We start from the raw sequence: 21,328 nt of genomic DNA, 5'->3' as shown, positions 1-21,328 counted from the left end.
GGGAGCTTGGAGCAGCATCTGGACTGCCCTGGCATGGGCATCTATAAGCTGGTATGATGTATGCACCAAATCCATCTTACAGGGATAGTGACAGAAGCACAGCATGTAAAACTGCTAAACAAAACAGGGGATCCCCTGGGGAAACATATAATGGCTGCAGAATGGGTGGCCAGGAGCATAGAGCTCAGCCCCAGTGATTGCATTAAGCCCCTTGCTAAAAGCAAGTAGGAAGCTGAGCACCCACTCCTGCAAAACCAGACCATGCAAATACCTGCATGAGAAGGCCAGTCTCAACAGGCTGAGGGCAACAGGGGATGTGGGGAAAGCAACCCAGAAAAGGAATAAAGCTGGAGAAACTCTTGGCCTCGCTTCACATTAATAAAGCTTCAAGCACAGATGGTGTTGCCAGTGTACTAAAATAAATTATAGGTGACCAGGAAACAGCTGTGCTGAAACCCTTTATTACATCCCAGGCTTGGATGAGGCTGGGTGACTAGAGCTATTCAAAAAAAAGGAAAAAATAAAAAGAAAAAAAAAGAAAAAAAAAAGAAAAATAAAAGAGGAAAAAAGGCAAGTAGAATACTCTAGTAATTTTTGCTGTATCAACTCCTCTCTATGATTAATGCTGACACCCAGCATTTTTGCAAAACTACAGTTGCTGGGGGTTTGAGGTAATTATTTTATTGTCAGTCAAAATATGAGCAATTTACTTATTTCCAATATATGTTCCTAATTTACTCTCAGGCAGAGCTGGACTTGTATACATATCAAGGGAGCATCCTTCCAGGAGGGAACCCTGATCTCCTTTGATCCTTAATTTGAGCAAACGCCAGAGGGTAGGAAGGTTTAGTATCAGGCATTTGCGGTTTGCACTGCCCAAGCAGAGAGAAAGCATACCAACATTTTCATTAGAAACAAATATTTTAAAACTATCATCTCAATAAATTCCCCTCTCTCTCCCTGCTACTTGTCGCAATGAGCTCTTTTCTTCTGTTTTTCTCTTACCAGCTCTGCAATGGAGCCAACATTTTAACCCAAAAGATCAGCCTGCAACACAAATCCCCACAAAGACAGAGGCAATTCAAGGCCAATGAACCTTCACTTTCCCTCACTCCAGTTTGTCTTTTTTTTTTTTTTTGAGGGCTGAAATGCCATTAAAACAAAACCTATCTTTTGCACCATAGTATAGATCACTGTTAGAAAATACATGTGATTTCTCCAACATAAAGACACCCAGACTGGCACACAAAAGAAAAATTAATAATTCTCACCCAGGGAAAGCTACTGCCCTGCCTGTGTTCTTCAATCAAGCTAAGTAATTACTAAAATCCATAGGGAGAGAGGGCTGAAAACCATCTCCTCTGTCTAAATGGAGCCAAGTTTTCTGACATATATAAACTGAAGGACAGAAGAGGCAAAGCACACCGAGATGTGATAGTGTGTACACTGGAATTGCAGACATGAGGAAAACCAGGATTATTGCAGATTAAAAAGAGAGCAAAATCACTACAATTTGTATTACAGTAGGGCTGACAAACATGGGGACAGACAGACAGTACCAAAGCAATTGTCAGTCTAGAAGGATGCCTGCCTCACTGCACTGTGCAGAAACCCAGATGGTGCTTGGTTAGCAGATGCAGTCCAGCCCTCACAGCACAGAGCTCTGCACAAGCTAATGGACCCTATCCTTTAATCAAGGCGAAAAAACGAGATAAATTACTTGGAGCAGAAAATGCCAAGCCATCCTCCAAGGTAGACACATCCTACATCTAAAGGCTGTAGAAAATGGATAAATAGAGCCAGACAGCTGGAGAAGGCCAAAAGCACTCAGCCATGTGCTTGAATTTTCCGACTTTGCTTTCTTGGGCCAACAAGAGCAACTGGAGGTGCTGGCAAAAACCCTCTTAGAAGGAGTCCTACTCTGGAAAGCTCAGGAGTTTGATGCTGCAGGCTTCCTTTCCATGCCCCCCCCTGCAATCTGAGAAGTGTGAATTTGCTCAGCCATGGTATACCACGAACACAGTCTGCCAGGCAAACTGTAGGTAACCAATGGCACAGACTTCAGTTCTGTTCAGCGCAGCTTCCCTAACGCTCTCCACACACAAACATCACCAAAAGCTCCCCTGTCCCAGATGGTGGAAACAGCCATTTCTACCACAGAAGCTGCTGCTCCCTCCCTGCAGGTATTTCAGGAGATTTTTGCATGGCAGGGTAGTGAGGACTAGGGCATGCAGAAGTGACAGCAGCCCTCTGCCTCCCACCATTCACTGGAAATGTCCACCCATCAGCCAGACCTCAGCTGTGGCCTCTCATACTGAACAATGCCAACCATAGTGACCAATGTCCCCCCTCTCCTTCCACAAACTGACAGTGAATTGTTCTGTGGCTTCACACCACCTCGCTCCAAACTGAAGAAAAAGAGGCAGAAATGCTGTGAATGGACAGGACCTCTTCTTTCCCCCCAGCAATAGTCAGTAACTCCAGTTTAACACCTTGTCTGATGGGATCCCATCTTCTTTGCAGGCAGAGAGAGGAAAGGCAGAGCCAAACCTGAGCAACTCCTGGAGGCAGCACTTACAGGCTCTTAACAAACAGGCTTAGCCAGTCTTCCTATTATACAGGTTTAACTGGATGCATAAACCTCATGGAAAAGCTGCTATTTCAAAGTAATGTATCTGAGGATGTTACAGTGCTGCTGTTTCTCAACATACTCCACCAAAACTATCAGGCTAAAATATCAGCCCAAGTTCCCTGCTGGAAGTTTCCATATAGAAAGGCTCCTGCTGTTTTTCCCTTCCTTTGGATAAATTGCAAGCATATACAATTTTTTTCTACCGTAACAGCTTTATTTCACCTGTTTCTGATAGCTACTTGCTTTCAGAGCTGTAAATCACTAAACCACCCTCTAATCTTCTGCTTTACTCATCTCTATTCCCTTCCTTTGGTCTTGATTTCTGCTTAAAGGACAAGAGTCCAAGAGGAAGGATGTGATCCCATGCATTGGTGGTTCATGCTCCGTGGCTTGAACCTCCTCATCCCAATTCACAGCAGAAACAGATACACTGTCAGCTCCTCCCATTCAAAATGCATGGCCCTCGTTCATGAGGGCACAGCAGTCTTGTGCTGGATGAAGAAAGGTAAGAGTAGGACAGTAGGACAGGACCATGGAGCTCAGACTTGTCCAAGTTCTGCATCTCCTGGGAAGGTCCCACTGTCCAAAGTCCCAGCAGAAGGCATGGGGCTGCTTTTCACCATGCTACCAAACACCATGCTGCAGCACATGTGCAGGATTGGTCTGCAAGGTTTGTTATCTCAGCTGGCCTCAGAGCAGAAGTAGGAATAAGTCAGGCCAAAGGAAGAAGCAATATTAAAGAGGAAAAGAGACAGAGTTCCCAAACGCTTTGGGATAAAAGTTAGTGAAAAGAAAAAGCCACCACTGATGTAAATTGTTCGCTCCTGGGAGCTGCTCTGTCATTACAACAGTGTATGTCACATCAAGCTGCCGGGGACTGTTGCTGTTTACAGGCAAGTGGATGTAAAATTTCCTTTGACAAGGCAAACCTGATTAAATATAAGCCCATTCCAGGATTAAGACACAACCACAAACAATCTCTTAAAACAGATAAAAAAGAAGTCATTCCAAAGAGAGTACACAACCCTCACAAGGAATGGAAACTTGATTTTGGCACAGATTTATGATGGGAGCTTTATTACTGCTCAGGAGGGGAAAGGGGAGCTAGCAAGGAACTGTATACATTATTTGGAGCACCCAGAAAGACAGGAAAAATAATAAGACCTTGCTTGGCCAACAATTTGTAATACAAAACTCCCAGAAACACGTATGGGGCAAAGCTACAGAGGGCAAGACTGCTGCAGGCAGTTACACTTTGAATCAGGAATAAAAATTTACTGGCTCTGCTCCTGATCCTGGCTCCTGCCAGCCTGTCTCACCTGGGATTTCTATGGACTCAGCCCGTTCTGCTGGGATGGTGACTTTCTATGTGATCCTTTGCTCCCTTCCCAGGGAGAAATGCAGGTACTCATGTCCATGAAATGCCCCCCCCACTATTTTAATCCTCCTAGCTTAAATCCTTACTCTGCTAAAGGCTCCCTCATGAAACCAGTGGTGTCACTTGGCCTCTTGGTGGTTTTGCTTACCACCGTTGAAACAAGGATACCCTTTCCAGGGTAATTAAGAAGGTAAATGCATTAAAGATTAAAAGGCACTCTGATGTTCCAGTAACACAAGCTGTAACAGTACTTAAATGAGATCCATTTTGGGCAGTGATTAAAGAACATACTACTAACGTCTAACTCTCAGCTTCTGTCTTCCTAATGCTGGCTATTTTTGCCCATAAAAGCATTAATCCCAACTTCCTGTAAAAATGACAAATATTCAATTATTTGGCATCTTCCACAACTCTGCTTCTGCTACTCTGCCTTACAATCATTAACCAGTGGCACCCATTATATGATTTATGCAGTATTATTTGAAACCACAGATCTGCAATACAGCTAGAGCTATTTCCTCTGTAACTACTCAAAGCTGCAAATAGCCATAAAAAAAAACCCACATTCAAAAAGGGTGTTTATTATGCAAGTGCCTTGTCATTACTTAAGTACCTTAAGTACTATGACCTTCCATTATTGTAAGAACTAAGATCCTACACACAAAAATACGTGAAATGCAGGCATGGTTTATATTTTGGAAGCTACTTGTTGAAAATTACATTGTCACACTTTCTTAATCTTTAACTCCCATTTACAGGGATGATCCAAGCTCCACTGTGTGGAGTATCTTCACGAGTTGATGGATACGTATAACAATAGATGCGAAATCCGGAAATTCAGGTGACTTGTCACAAGCTACCCCAAAACCACAAAAGCCCTCTTACATGGTATTGCCATTTCCGTAAAGAGGTGGATATAAACAACACACCAATAATCAGCTAAAGAAACGCAGACCTGGACAAAAAATGGGTTTAGGGTAAACAAGAGAACAAAAAATAGTACCTAACATACATAAAAGCCACCATTTATAGTAAATTCAGATGTAATATGGAACTGCAGATCAATGAAGAAAGAGCAAGTTGCAAAAGCACGATAATAAACATACAATAATTACTTCAAATGGAACCTAAAGTAAGAAAGAAGAAACCATTAATGTGAACACTGAATCTCTTAAAAGACCCCAGATATTGATGACCCACTACAAACACCTGAATAACGCCCTACCACCCACAGAAACAAGGACAAGCATAACACCAGGATAAAGCACAGAAACTAAGGTGTGTGTGCAACAATCCTAACTGCATTAGTATTCCTTTTCCTGTTATAATTAGAACTGGACTAATAATTATTAGAGTCTTAAGATTTTAAATATATTAGCAATAAATTCTTGGGTTTATATATACATGAGGTGTGCCTCTTTTTTGCTCATAAAACAAGATTTTGAGCATAACAATGGGGTTTCCTCTGTTAAGGTTTATGGTACAAATCAGCCTCTCCTGTTTGCTACTGTTATATTAATGGTGGCCTACAATAAGCACCTGATAGTTTCAGTCAACATCTTAAAGAAATGAAGTCCACCATAACAAACTCTACTTAGACAACCCGAACCATACATTTAAATAGTCACAACCCCGTATGCCTCGAGATAAAAACGTCATTGTCACTGCAAACAACTCAGTATGTTTTGAATGCACAAGGCAAACTACTGCATGCCCTAAGGCACCAAAATTAAAGGCTTAGTTAATTGCCCTAGACCTCCTGCTGCTTTCTTGCTACAGACAGCAAGAGTTCTTCAGCTTGGGACATAGATGATAGGCAAGCACTATGGCATTAACAAATAGTTTGGGAGCCTGGGGACATTTTTACACTGCATTGCAAAGTCCTCACAACAGTTCAAGCTAAGTTGCTGTGCCTTGGCTCAAGGTTGCTAAATTAAGAATTCTCACAGACACTTAAGTACTCTTAAGAAGGGGGCTAGAGTCACAGCAGGCACTGGCAGAACAGAAGTAGAGGGATTTGATCTCCATGGAAGTGTGCAACAAAGAGTATCTACTTTAACAATCATGAGAAATAAGTAAAAGACCCAGAAACTGTTCACTAGGTTTGAACCCATTTAAATCAACTCCAGTTTTCCTGTAATGCATAAACAGTTAATCACAAAAGAGGTAGCAGGGAAAAATTATTTTGATTCATTCCCAGAAATCCCAAGTTTCCCACCCCTCTGATGCTCTCTGAACAGTTAATGTTTGCCTACCACAGACAACTTACATACAAATCAAGAAAAAAGTAGAGAAAGGTCAAAGTCATAGAATCATAGAATGGGTTGGAAGGGACCCTAAGGGTCATCCAGTTCAACCCCCTGCCATGGGCAGGGACACCTTCCACCAGACCAGGTTCCTCCAAGCCGCATCCAACCTGGCCTTGAACAGGAATGGGGCAGCCACAGCTTCTCTGGACAACCTATGCCAGTGGCTCACTACCCTCACAGGGAAGAATTTCTTCCTGATATCTAATCTAAATCTACCCTCTTTCATCTTAAAGGCATTCCCCCTTGTCTTGTCCCTATATGCCTTTGTCAAAAATCCCTCTCCAGCTTTCTTGTTGCCCCTTTAGGCACCGGAAATTGCTCTTAAGATCTCCCCAGAGACATTTCCAGGCTGAACAAGACCAGCTCTCTCAGCCTGTCTCCATAGGAGAGGTGCTCCAGCCCTCCGAGCATCTTCATGGCCCTCTTCTAGACTTGCTCCAACGGGTCCACATCCCTTCTCCAGAGCTACAGGCCATAAAACAGCTTTTGGATCAAGTTTTATTTTATAAAGGCACAAATACCAATCTTCTGCTTTACTTTTAATCTAAATATTGCTGGCTAGAAAGTCAGCTGATGGACTGTAAAACTGACAGCCTCATTGCTACTGCTTATATATTGCTTTTGCTCAGATGGAGTTTATGTTGGTCCAGCTGACTTCCCAAAATTGACATTTTTAATGATTCTATTTTGCCAGCATTTCATCACTGACCACTTGTCGTGGTTTAAACCCTAGCCAGACAGCTTGCTCACTCACTCCCAGTGAGTGGTGCCGGGCTGAGAGCAATTGAGGCCCCCCCTCTCCCCGGGGCTCTCCCCTTCCCCGCTCCCAGAGGAACGGGGAGGAGGATCGAAAGAGTGCAACTCCCACGGGTTGAGACAAGAACAGTCCAGCAACCAACGTACAACACAAATCACCATCGCTACCACCAACTACAACAACGATAAGAGAAAATAACAAGGGAAGAGAATACGATACCACCGGCCAAGAAGCGAGTCCCACCCGGAAGCCCGTGTCCTTCCGGGTAACTCCCAGTTATCCCCCTCCCCGGGCATGACGTGCTGTGGTATGGAATACCTCTTGGCTAGCCTGAGTCAGGTGTCCTGTCTCTGCTTCCTCCAGGCTTCTCCTCCTCCCTGGCAGAGCATGAGCCTCACAAAGTCCTTGGTCAGGGTAAACATCACTTAGCAACAACCAAAAACATCAGCTTCACCAACACCGTTCCCAGGCTGGAAGTCAAAACACAGCACTGCACCAGCTACCAAGAAGGAGAAAAATGACTGCTACTGCTGAACCCAGGACACTACTACAAAAACCCAAACTGTCTCTTGCTCTGTCAAGCTGTTTGTGGATCAAGTTACTTGTTTTCTAGGGATTTGCAGTGTGTCAAGCCATCAGACTAAGCAAACTCAATAACAACTGACCTGAGGTAGCTAGTCCGATATTTCTAGGCTCTTCTGTACTATAGATTTCAGCATAAAATGTCAAAATTCTGAAGGGTAGAGGAGAGATGCATCCCCAGGAGCAAGACATATGTATGAAGTATTTTAAAAATGGAAAATGCCAACTGTAAAAGTTTGCTGCTTTAGATGGCGTACCCTCATCTTGTACTCTGTTGGGTACCATTATCTTTCTTCAGGTCTTCCTTTCCTATACTGTGTCCTAGGTCAAGCAGAACAACTTCCCCTTCTAAACCATATTTCATGTGCACAAGATGGGAAATTCCTCACATCTCAGCACTATTTGGCAAAGTAAGGGAAGCACAGAGCTCTCCCCCAGATTGCACAGACACATGCCATAGGCTGAGGCAGGTGGGAGCACAGTGCCCCTGACCCAGCTGCATTCAGAACTGCAGGGGGGTTGTCTGGGGATGGTCCAGTGGTTATGAAGCTGCCTTACAGTCAAGTTGATTTTAGCTTTAGAAGAAAAGCACTTAAAAAAAATAGATGTCAGAGGAATGAAAATCACTTGAAGGGTTTGAAAGATAAATAATCTGTGCATGTGTCCAGTAGATCTAAAGCTTTACAAGCCCTTCACAGTGAGTCTGGTCTCTTCAGGTGCTCAAGCAGATGGGCATGTCTTCTGACCTACTGTCACATTCAGGGGGTTTCTTAACAATCTGCTTCCTGCTGACATGAGCTATACACTTCTTCTACCCTTCCTGTTCTCCCTAATATATATCATAAACATGTAACCAGGTCAGGTTTGGACTCAGATATGGACACAGCAGTAGCCCAGCATGTGCCAATGCACCCAGGGCCAATGCACCAGGACAGAAACTCCCACCTGGCACAAACTGGGAAGAGTAGAAGGGGTACGCTACTGCCGCAGCATCTCAGAGAAAGGGAGTCCAGCACTACATGGAGACATGACAGCATCTCCCATTCCACATGCACTCCCAGCAGACAACACCTTTTGGGTTCCCTCAACCTAGGATATGCTCCTTGTTTGGCTTCAGATTTTTAGCGTGAGCTCATGCAAGCCCTTGGTTTTCTTTGTGCCTCTCAAACATAAATAATCTCTCTTCCTCGTAGGAGGACTGCAGATGGGGAAGGAAACAGTACCAAAGGGCCATTAAGGTTGTCTAGACATAAAAAGAATATACAGCTCTTTGCATAAGTTTTTACCTTGTGGAATCAGAGGGGTGAGTCACAAGCAGAGAGACTGATCCCACCATGTCCCTTCATTTGTCACCTACTACATCATCGCACAGAAATCCCATCTAACTGCCAAAGATGAACTCAGCTCAGCCACAGCCTCATCCTCTCCCTCACAGCTGCCTCTACAGACTGCAACAGCTTAAAAATAAAAGGCAATCCAAACCATTTAAATCTAGTAACACATAACCCGGCCATGCACTTCCAGGCAATGCAGAAATTTGTGTCTGTCCAGTCAATCACATGCACGGCTTTGGTGCTCTGCAGCTGACCCAATTTGAGAGGCTTCACAGGTGGCTCCTCCAATTTACATAAGGTTAAATAAAACATAAGTTAGGGAGAAAAAAATCCTTTTTGGCATAAAATCAATTTATTCCATGTCTGAAATTTTTTGAAAGATGGCCTTCCCAAGATCTAAGAAAGAGAGAAAGTAGTAGAGGATGAAGGTTGCAGGATAATGCAATATCAAACATCAGAAACTGAACCAGACCTGTATGTTCAGAAGCAGGTCTTTAGAACAGCTATTGCAAAGCGCACCCTCCAGCATGGCTCTGCGCTAGAGCAAGGACTTTCATACAGATGCTGTTACACAAGGAGTGTTAAAGCTCCTCACCGTTTCACAGCCCAGGCCTGCTTATTTTTTGTGCACAATTATTACAGCCTCTGCAGTCAGAGAGGTTTACTGCACACCAGGGACAGTTTCAGCCTCGTCACTGCTTTCTCACCTGCCTCATTTACATATCTGATAGGCATATCCTATCCCAACCCTCTTCCTACAGCAGCAAAGGTAGTAAGACTGGAAACACAGCTATAACTCTATTTCAGACCTCCATCAGCTATGAACAGAGCTGTGCCTGAGGAACAACCTCCTACATAGCCCCAGAGTTCATGGCAACAGCCAACGTCATAAACAAACAGCACCTTCAGCAGTCTCCAGACATCCTTTCAGACAAACCAGCAATGCCCTGCCCCCTCTTCCAGAACAGAACTACTGTCAAGAGCCCTCCAGGGACTCAAGCTGATGGCATTACATCAGCAACCCTACCTAGGATATTAAATGCACAAAGATTCCTGAAAAGAGATATCAGTGCCATCTTCCTCTATGGTGTGCAATGTGATGTCTGGTGTGCGGCAACATACCCCAGAGTCTGCAAAACACTGCCTCTCTGCCTCTCACTGCAAAACACAAAGCCACACCAGCTTTGACTTGCATCAGAGGGACATCACACATATAAACACTGATTAGCTCTTTATAAGTGGAATAAATTAGTCCAGTCATTAAACATAGTGCCTATATGTACAGTGGGGATAAACTGTAAAAAGCTTTATAGAGGCTTTGAAGGTTTGTCTTGCTTAACACTGCCAGCATAGGGTCCCATGGCTGGACCGCACAGTCCTTAAAAATGCCAGAAAAGTGGGGCTTACAAAGATGTTGCTGAGATAGCAAACAGACTGATCAGCAATTCCCCTGTTGCTTTATCCTCAGAAGATGTGTCCTTGAACTAACTCATCTCAGGCAAAGGGAACTGAAATTTCCGCTGGACCCTCACCTGAGAATTTCTTTATTTCTCACCCATGAAGCAAGACAACACTAAGCTCTGGGAACAAAGGAGCAGACCTGGAGTATTAAGAACAACTCTCCCCAAAATGAAAACTCAGATCACACTGCCTAGGACCCATCCCAGTTTGATCAGCTGCCACTAGTGGATGGGCTTTCCTCAGAAATGAACCCACTCTGTGTTTAGCTTGAGAGCCAACCCATGAGACTTTCTGGCACTAGGGACTGTCTCATGCAAAGTGAAGAGCAGGAGACGTATCCTCTTCTAAGGGTGAAGGAAAAAGGGGCATTTTGTCTTACCCAGACCCTGGTTCTGCTGCTCCCACTCAATGGTGTCAGGAACCTGGTAGGACACCCCAGCCAGCTGGGCCACAGGGTTTTCCAGTCCAGCTATGGGCTCCTGGGAGGTCTCTCCTGGAAGCATGAAACCTGGCAGCTCCGTGTCACCCTCCATGCTTTCATCCATCAAATCTATGTCTTTGTCCTCCTCATCTTCCTCTTCCTCCTCTTCTTCTTCTTCCTCCTCTTCATCCTCTTCCTCACCCTCTGGCCAGGGAGACACAAAAGCAACATCAGGAAAGATCCAACAAGACAGAAGGTTCATAAATCTCTATGGGTGAGCACCACTTCTAAAGGCAGAACAAGTGAATGAACTTGTGCCTGTTTTCTAACAGAAAAGACTGTCAAATGCATTACTGGGACAAAATGTTATTTTGCTTCCTAATAGCAGAACATAAAAAAGCATGTGCATGTGTACAAATACCTGAGTATACGTAACTATAGTGCTTTCTGCTCAACTAATTACATCTAAAGTGAGAACTGTTTCCCTGATTTCCAATCTTGGAGGCAGCAATAAGTTGGTTCTATTTTTAACTTTCATTAAGCCTTTCACAACTCTGCAAGGGTGCTGCTTTCCAGCCCAATTAGACTGATATGGCCCCTCCTCCAGAAAAAGTCTCTCACTTTGATACATGCTGACAGATGGGCTCCTAGGTGCAGGGAAACAGTGTTGATGGTAGTGATCCTCAGCAGGTTTACACCAGCACTCCCATCACAACAGATTAACATGAGACAAAGGCCTGACCAAGGAGGACTTAATTCAGTACTGAAGAGAAGACAGCACAGCCTATACTTCATGTGAGTGCAGATAAATGTGACACCAAGGAAATCCCCGTGGATTCTCCACTAGAGCAGATACCAGTCTATTCCAAAGCTGACCATACAGTTAACAAACTGAGAGAAATATAAAAGCCATATTCCATTGCTAGAATCTAAAATTGCAACACAAGAATGACCGCACTGGATCAAACCAAAGGCCCGTTCTGTCCATGCCCTATTTCTGACCACAACTAGCCACAGATGCTGAAGAAAGACTAGAGCACGGCACATACACAGAGCCAGTCTTCCGACAGTCTCTGTTCCCAGCTTTTAATTATTAAAGACTTCCTGAGCCAGAATTTGCATTCAAGCTATTTAGTATCTATTAATGGAGCTACCTACCATGAAAAGATAGTATCTGGAATAAGCACATGCTTCAAATTTCTCACGGTTAGTTTTTCAAAGCTGAAAAAAAACCCATGATATTTATGCATTTTATCTAATTTACACGAAGCTCTACTCAGCCCTGTATAAAACTCCCTCCTGATGTATACTCACACTGGGAGAGCCCATCACCTTGCATCTGAGCAGCTTATTTAGACCATGTTAAAAACTAACAATCCAGCCAAATCAACATTTGTTTTCTAGATATCCCTTTATGTTGGATTCATACCTCATACAGGTTACAGACACTGTAATAAGATGAAGCAGCTGAGTAGGATACCTGAGGGGCTGCACATATCATACATGCTGAAAGTAAAGCAAGTGATACTTCACTCTTCTCCTTTTCGCTGTAGGATGCAACAGAACTGTGGCACAGCTATTCCACAAAACACCCAAGAAACAAACTGGTGAACTGTGGAGAAGCTATTTAGTTGGTGGCTATACAACCTGCATGAGATAGGAGAAGCTGGCCTCCTTCCTTTGGCCTCTAATTCACAGACTGGAATACCTAGAGAAATCAGTGGAAGTCATAAAACCATGGCATTCACTGTGCTGTTAACATGGCATCCCTTTTCTTTCTAATTCAAGGATTTCCTCTGAAACACTGCATGACTTTTCCAGCTCACCAGACAAGACAATCCTGCTTGCCACCTTTCCATTCCAGCAATGCATTTCATACAAATGAGCTGCTATTTGAATTTTGATGTTGTTAGCCCCTTAAATTCCCATTGTATTTTATAGGCAGTTTCTGTCTTATAATGTGCCCATCATTTCAAATCAACATAAGATTTTTCTCTATGAAACTGCATGTTTTCATACAAAATACACAGCTTCTGTAAACCTGAGAATGACACCTGGAGAGTTCTTGCAGGAAACCTACAAAGAAACAAAAAAACTAATTTAGGTCTTTTCCTTTGCTGAGAGCAACACAGCTGTAAACATTTCCAAACCTTACTAGCAAAAATATCATTAAACAGCTAGCACACAAGACAAGAGGAACATGAAACAGAGGTTTTCCCTAGATGGACTGGGCGAAAAAACAGCCAAGAGAGAACAGGGATTTGATTTTTATCTCTGAAAAACTAGCTTGGGACAAGATTTTTAGCAGCTTCTTAGATTTTTAACAAACCGAATCAAAAGACACCTGCCAGGATTTAGCTTTGAAGCAGCAGATAGCCATCTCTGTAGCTCCAAAGCCTAGCAGGCAGCCAAGCTGAACACCCAAATTGAAAGTGCCAAGACTACTTATCACATCTGATCATCACCAAGCTACATCAATCATCATGCAGCCACAGCATCAAGATGTAGTCCTTGAAGCACAACGACTGCAAGGGCAAAAGGCTCGTTTCTTCCTCATCTCTAGGCTCATTCCTACTTCTGAAATCAGCTTTTTTTAAACCCCCATCCCAAAATGCCAACATCTTGCCTTGCTGCAAGGTGCAGCGCAGAGCACCACTTGGTGGTCACAAGGAGGAAGCTACACTTCTAAAACAAAAATCAAACTTCACAAATGTTGAATTTCAGAAGCAGAGGCACAACAGGAGCCCAGCAGCCATGGACTGGCTGTACATAATACTTGGTAGTCTCACTAGATGGAAAATGGAAGCAAGCATCACAGAGATAAACCTCAGGCTGGAGGTTTTGTGCTTCATGAGAGCCTTTTACAAAAATCACTGTTTCCCTCTTAAATTGGCATTTTTGGGCCTTTCAGAAGCCTCAGCTGCAGCTAAGAAAGAAAGAAACAGAAAATGTTGAAAGCAGCAAGGACTAAAAGTGCAAAGACCATCAGATACAGAAAGCATTCATATTTTCATGCGCATTTTCAGCCCATTGTGAACTATTTCGTGTATTGTTGAATCGTAGTCATTTAGGTTGGAAAAGAACTTTAAGATCATTGAGTCCACCCATTAACCTAGCACTGCCAAATTCACCACTAAACCACGTCCCTAAGTGCCACATCTACACCTCTTTTAAACACCTCCAGGGTGTTCACCACTTCCCTGGGCAGCCTGTTCTAATGCTTGAAAAATCCTTTCCATGAAGACATTTTTCCTAATACCCAGTCTAAACCTCCCAGGCATAACTTGAAGCTATTTCCCCTTGTCCTATTGCTTGTCACTTGGGAGAAGAGATCAATCCCCACCTCACTACACCCTCCTTTCAGGTATTTGTAGAGAGCAATAAGGTCTTCCCAGGCCCGCTTTTCTCCAGGCTAAACAACTGCAGTTCCCTCAAACTGTATGTACTCTTCAGTTTTGGCTAAGGTTCATCTTATAAGAAAAGAGAAAAACATGATGAAATGCTAGTGCTTTATGATCAAGACACTATTCTCTAATAAAAAAAAAAGCAAGTATAGCATTTTCTTGGCCATAGAATCTATCCAAATCAGGCATTCAACTAAACCCCAGCTGTAGGAACACTTCTAAATGTCTGAAAGTATGCAAAAGTGCCACTTGCTTGCTGAAGCAGACAGGTACACAGGACATACAGCAGCTTCTGCCGTGAGCCACCCTTGCTCTATAGCTCTTCATATGTTACAAATAAGCTGATTTTACTATTCTGTTTGTATGCATCAAACCCCAGCTCTTGCTTGTGAAATGCCATGCAGACCTATCAAGAAGGGACGGTATCCTGTCTCCTCTCCCAGTGACACCAGGAGACTTCGGCACTGAAACACAAACATCTCTATGGACTATATTTTCTAGTGCAGTTAAGAGTAGCAAAAGAGTAGCCTAGGGCAGTTAAAGTCTCAGCTCCAAGAGAGAAGAAATCCAAAATCTGACACTTTTTGGCAGGCTAAACAAGTACTGTTTTCTGTAAAGTAGGCTCTGCTTTGCCTTCACTGATACAGAAAAGCAAAAAAACCCAGGAAACTTAACACCTCCCTGCAGTTACAACCATCCAACCTAAGAAAGATCAGGAATCCGCAGGAAAATTAGATTCCCAGTTCATATGTCAAAGATTTTAGTTTTGAAGGGCTTGACAACAGGCATTCAAATTTTAGTATTTGGAGAAGCTATAGGAGAGCACCAAGAAAAAAAAAAAAAAGTAACAGTTTCAGTGGAAGTTTTTGGCATTCCCAGCTTTATAAATAGTCACGAGAAACATCTGTGGTTGGGCTTTATCATGGGACTCCGTACTGATCCATTAGCAACACTGGAGATTGTAAGACAAAACTTGGAGCTCTCATTTTCTCTATCCTTTCCTTTCCCAGCCTACCTCAAATCAAACTCAGAGAACAATGACGTCTAGACAGTAACACAGAGCATTGTTATGCTTCATGATAGTCTAAGCTGTGATTTTATAGGGTACACAGCACTATAGGGCCTGAGTGCTTAGGAGCACCTGATAAATTCCAAGTTGTGATTAACCAGCAACTGGCAGTAATTGGTTTCCAATGGTGCACCCATTCTTTGCCTGACTTCAGGGAGATGCACTATGCCAAGACCTCTCCTGCACAAACACTGGGCAAAGACTCCTGTGAGCTGAGCAATGGCTGCAGAGGCACAGATTTAGCACTTACCCGCATAATGTGCCCATGAAGGAAAGGAGAGAGCTATGAAGCATGATGACTCCCACCTGCACTGTCACACACACTGAGACACAGACCATTAAGCAAAATTCTACTTTTCAGTATTTTTCTTTTCCTCCTGTGTGTACTGGAAGCACTCACAGCAGAACAGGGCAGCAGAGGCAGACTGAAGCTTCTCATCCACCACACACCCCACAGCTTAGCTTCTACTCCCCTCTACTTCACACCCATACATCAGCAACAGGCCTTGGTCACCCATGTGTGCATATAGCATAGGAAGCAAAGGAATGTAAATAATGACAGGATAAGGGATGGGGGTCTGTGACCATATTCTTTTGCCAGAACAGGAGGAAGAGGCATTAAGAAGTCTCTGCCAAATGCTTTCTTCCACTGGTGTTCATTTTCTGCATGGCTTTTACTATCACATCTGACTGTAAAGGCAGGAAGGCCTTTCTATGACAACTCTCTTTTATTATTAATCTGTTACTTTCCTGTGATCACTGATAATGTCACCATCCGACGTCTCCAAAATGCTACCAAGAACAATCGCTCGTGACAGCTTGGAAGGAGGCAGCTGCTAGGAATGTAGATGGGCTTTCATCATGCACAGACAGCTTTATGGGCAGAGCACTGTGGGCGCAGATGGTATGCAAAATCATCAAGGCAAAACCTCCATACTGATGAACTTAGGTTTGCAGCGAACATGGCTGGGCTCAGCTATCTGGGGTATTTGCGGACTGTGTTGCACGAACATCGTCTTAAATGCTTTACTCTGGAAAGGGAACCAAATTAAGGATGGCCTCCCACAGGAAGTATCAGCATCTGGCCTATTGCCCAAAGCCAAGGAAAAGGACTATTGGGAAGAATGCATTCATTGGGTGGGATCCTACCACACAAAACAAGATAGTTTAACCCAACCTACGTAAGTTTCAAGCAGAGAGTAAATCACTTGTCCAAAGCTCTTCTGTAACAGAAGCAAATCTTTGCTGCATCTAAGAGGGAACACATGCCTGGCAGCAGCACGGAGCTGACACTTCCTTAGGAGCCTCCACTTGCCAAAGCCCCAGCAGAGGGCTCTTTGGCATTACAAAGACAGTGCAAGGATTCAGATTTTGATTCTAACCTACTTCCCCATAAAATCTGAGCAGATTCACACTTGCTTTTTCACAGTCCTGGCTCATTGCTCATCACTTGTCACAGGGGATCCAAAGCACTAAGGAGCTTTTGGGAGGAAGAGGGGGAAAAAAAAAGGGGGTGTGAGGGGACATCAGATATTCCAGCAGGGACCACAGGTCTGCTTCTGTATTAAAATTACAAACAGTCATTCCAAGAGCTGCATTTCCAGCAGCATTCACCACAAAACTGCTTTCATGCTGAGCCAGGTTAGTGAGTTGGTTTAGCAATACAAGGCTATTTTAAAGGGAAAAAACAATTCTGCAGAATACGCAGTAGGGACTATAATAAGTTTGCTCCCTAGTTTGCTGCAGAACAGCTCTTCTAACTTGAGGTATGAAGCTGTAGAACCAGACAGTATAAAATTCAAGACAAGAAAGAGGTAATTTATCAAGTGAGGGCATTCAAATCAGTCCGGACTTGGACTTGACAACCATGACCTGTCATTATACAGGACAGAAGAAGACAGATGAAGGCAGATGCAACAAAATGCCTTCACATGGAAATATTCTGTGGACATGGTACTTTTTTCCCCATCACAAAAAAAAAAATAAGCTCCCACAGAGACACTAATTCCACTCTCTCTTGCAAAAAAGCTGTTTGATGGTACCTCTTCAGAAGTACCCAATTCAACCACACTACCTGAGAAAGGAACAACCAACAGCCCAAGAATTAAGAAAACATTTGAATTTAAGCTATATTTTCAAGACAAACCCAGAATGGATCTATCACAGATAACTTAAATTAGTTGGTGGATCTTTTATTATGAGCAACAGTCTCTACAATACCAAGTTCAAGTCTTATCAGGTGCCACAAGAGAAAATGACTGCAAGCCCACTCATCTCAAATCTAGTCAGAGTTCATGCTTTTTCCAAGTCCTTGATCCCTCTCCTGCAGCCTTCACTGTCCTCTGTCAAAGACAGTGCTTCCACCCAGTGGATCTTCATGAAGAGGTTTGAAATTACACCACTGGACAGTCCTTGTGCCCATGTGACCTCAGGAGCTGATGTCAGCCAACAAGAGGGACAGTATCCCACCTGCACAGGGCAGGAAGAAGAAATTAATGAGCTAAACCAGGTTGCAAGGTGGCTTGCCCTGGAACCAGTGTCATGCACAAAGCTCCCCAGAGAAGCCCTATGAGCAACATTATCCCACACACACTGAGGGATCCCCACCATCAGCAGCTCTGGAAGAAAATGCTCCTTGCAGAGCCTTCAGAAGAAACTGCAACATACCTGCTTATCTAAATCCACCTCCCTGGAGCTGGGAGGGTGAACTGCTTAATCCCCAGATTAAAACAAATAAAAGCTACTGAAAATTTTCACCCACACAGTGCAATTACCTTTCAAAAGCAAATGTAGGCGTTTTCTGTTGGTTTTGTTTAAGCTTGAAGATAAGCATGGGAAAGCTACAACACCAATGAGATAATTAAGTAGACTCTAATTTTTTTAATAAATGAGGAGTCAGATGCAGTTAAAAAAATCAAGCATAGCCTGGCCAGAACAGGAACCAAAGTCGGTCAGACTAAGAAACATCATTTAACCTTCGGATGCCAGAGTATCACAAACCACAAGGTTACTTAGAGAAGCTTCATTCCCCTCCCAGAACTAACAACAGCTGTGACAACTCACCTCCACACAGAGAAAACATGGCCAGGCACATGCCACTTGCAACACATCTAGGAAAGAATGCAATGGTGCTTTAAACTATTCCTAGATGTTTTAACATGAGTTACTGTTGAAGACCACAAAGCACAGCAGATACGGTATTTGAGAGACAGAGCTCCAGAGTGCATCATCTGGCATAGGCAGCCACCTGAGAGATCATGTAGTTTGAGTTATGCTAGAGCTGCCAGCGCATCTGTGGCAGAGCAGAGTGGCCAGACCGCATTCTCCCTCCTTTTGCAGGGAAGCACAGACAAAGCCAAGTTCAGTACACTGGCTACATGAAACAGGAGTTTCCTTACTCCTCTTTGTAGTGAGCCTTTAATTAGCCTAACACCCTCTTAGCTGCTCACCCACAAGCTCCCAATTCATTATGGGCTTGATCACACCTCCACACTCCCTCCATCAACCCTCAGATGGCCTTCATGAAACAAAACAAGTCACCACCAGATCTAACAGCAGAGATGTTGTCTTTGGTCAAACACTTGCAGGGGAAAAAAAGCTTGGTTTTGATGCACATTTTTGCCTTTTTTTTCTGTTATTGTTGGTTTTGTTACTGTTTTCTGCTACAAAGGAGGAGAATGGGGGATGAAGTACCACTTACTGTGAAGAACATGGAGGTCAACTTGCACCAGAGAGACAGCACTTTCCATTTCAGTGGTAGCAATAAATGAGAAGCAAGACAATTGCGTGTATCAAGAACACATTGCACCAAGAACAATTCCTTTTGCATGTGCTTTAGGTTTTCCACCCTTGCCTATTTAGCTGATATCCAAACAGCTGGTCAGGAATTACAGTTATTAGGCTAGCTAACCATGCTGGGTTAAGTGCCTGCCTTATTTACACCCCTGCCATCTCATTTTAATTTTTAATGGTGTTGCAGAGATTTAATGAGGCAGAGGTCAATCCATACAGTCTGGGTCCAAATAGCAATTGCAGTCAGAGCCTTGATTTCCAGAAAAAATATGCTTCACATCCAACATAAGGAAGGCTCTCTGCACCATGACAGAGCTCAGAAGAAAAACGTAAGGAGAATTTGAAGGGTCTATTATAAAAGTTATGTAAATGGCTACAAGTTCTGAAATATTTTCTGAAAAAAGGCAACCACTGCCTTCACTTCTAAAATGTGACATGCAGCTTAGATGACTACATACAAGAAGAACAAGATGCAGAAGAAAGGCAGAGAACAGAGAAGAGGACTGAGAACTCTTCTTATGGAAATCTGTTAAGTTCTGGTTTTCTTAGAAGGGTAAACATGAGTACACAGGTCAGCAAAAAGCAATAGGAACTGTTTAAACCCAAAGAGAAGTGAATATTATTAAAATATCATTAATTGTTAAGTTTGGAAAGTCTAAAGCTTGATATTGGCACTGCTCTGCAACACCCTTTGACACAGCAGATGAAGCAAATACAGTGAAACCTACAGCCAAGGTTCAGAGAGGAGATGACCCATGACTGCAGGACACTGGCTTTGCTGGTCCCAACAGTGCCAGCCATGTTTTGGCATAATTGAAGGGTTTCTCCATATCTAAATGCTGCATTAGGTGGGAACATGCCAGCTAACCAGGCAGAGTACTGGAAATAGCACTGTGCTGTCCTAAACAGCAGGCACCTGACACTGCTTTTCCAGCCCCTCCACCCTAAAGAATGGGATTCTGCCAGCTGCTTGTTGAGAGCCAGCCTGATTAATCAGGAACACTTCATATTCAAGAGCTACATGGTTAAGAGCTCCTCCCTCCACAGCAGCTGAGTTTAAGTTGCCCATTTTCACAGAGCTATTGGCTGTTCCTGACACCATACAACAGCTAGAGCATCTCTTGCTTTTATAAAAGCTCTAAACACCCTTCACATCCAGCAACAAAAGCCTGAAGCAAACCTAGATGGCTGAGCAGTAACCCAACTTAGAGCTTACACACTGCTGCAGAGTAGTTTTGGATTTTGGGGAATAAAGGCTCCACAAAAAATAGGACAGGCACATCAGAAGCACAAATGCATAATACTTTTTAATTCTCTTTAAAACACCGATGGGAGAGTAGCAAAAGCCAGATGATCTGTCTCTCTCTCCCTCCACATCAAAAATTACACGCAGTCTAGAAATCCCAAGTTAATGCTGAAGCAGGACAAGCTGGAGCTTACCAAGCTGCAGAAAGTGGGTAGCATTGAGGTTAAACCATTTTCCCAGTGAGCTTGAAAGCATCAAGGACAATATATGGGGGTCTAACAGTTTTTATGGACTTGTGGTTTGAAACACAGATACACCAAGAAGCAGCTGTTACTGCTACATCTGGGCAGCCTTGGGAAGTCACACAGTGACATCTGCCCTGCATGTCAGAGGTTAATCTTAGCATGGTATGATGAATGCCGAGACACCTTCCACTTCTGTATGTTGTGTGCCTTGCTCCACAATCACCACCTCCAGCCACTTCAGATGGAGTTTTGCTGTCCAGGCAGAGTGGTGGCACACAAGAAAACCAAGCCTTAAGGCTGCATTGACAGAAACAGACCCACCCTCCCCAGCAGCCATGGGCAATGGTGCTAAAAGCTGTCCACCCTGAACTAGGTTGTGACCAGTGCTGTGATGGGTGAGGCATCACTCAGCAACAGGCTAGTTTTGTATTAACTGCTGGTTTAGAATTCGCACATATGGTTAACATGACCTTAAAGGTCCTCCCAGACAGTGCACCAGCCAGCCTCCTCCTTAGCCTCAGTGCATGCAATGTGCATGATCCTGTGCTTGGGTCACAGCAATCCCAAGTACAACTACAGGCTAGGCAGAAAATTGATTGAGAGCAGCCCCAAAGAGAAAGACTTGGGGTGTGTTGGTTGACAAGAAGCTCAACATGAACTGGCAGTGCTCACTTGCAGCTCAGAAAGCCAACTGTATC

General features: G+C 43.6%; 1 protein-coding gene across 3 annotated transcripts in view; it reads right to left on the bottom strand.

Annotated features, from left to right (window-relative positions):
* ARMH4 (armadillo like helical domain containing 4) overlaps window positions 1–21,328 on the bottom strand; it is a 66,418-nt gene that overhangs the window by 29,556 nt on the left and 15,534 nt on the right. For all 3 annotated transcript variants that reach the window (XM_062618390.1, XM_062618392.1, XM_062618391.1), the window contains exon 5: window positions 10,833–11,078. In XM_062618390.1, coding sequence (XP_062474374.1) covers window positions 10,833–11,078 — 246 coding nt within the window. The remainder of the gene's footprint in view (window positions 1–10,832; window positions 11,079–21,328) is intronic.

This window comes from Pezoporus occidentalis, unplaced genomic scaffold (assembly GCF_034315485.1).
Source record: "Pezoporus occidentalis ecotype Australia unplaced genomic scaffold, CSIRO_AGI_Poc_V1 ctg200, whole genome shotgun sequence".
Classification (NCBI taxonomy): Eukaryota; Metazoa; Chordata; class Aves; order Psittaciformes; family Psittacidae; genus Pezoporus; species Pezoporus occidentalis.
This window is presented reverse-complemented; position numbering and strand designations above follow the sequence as displayed.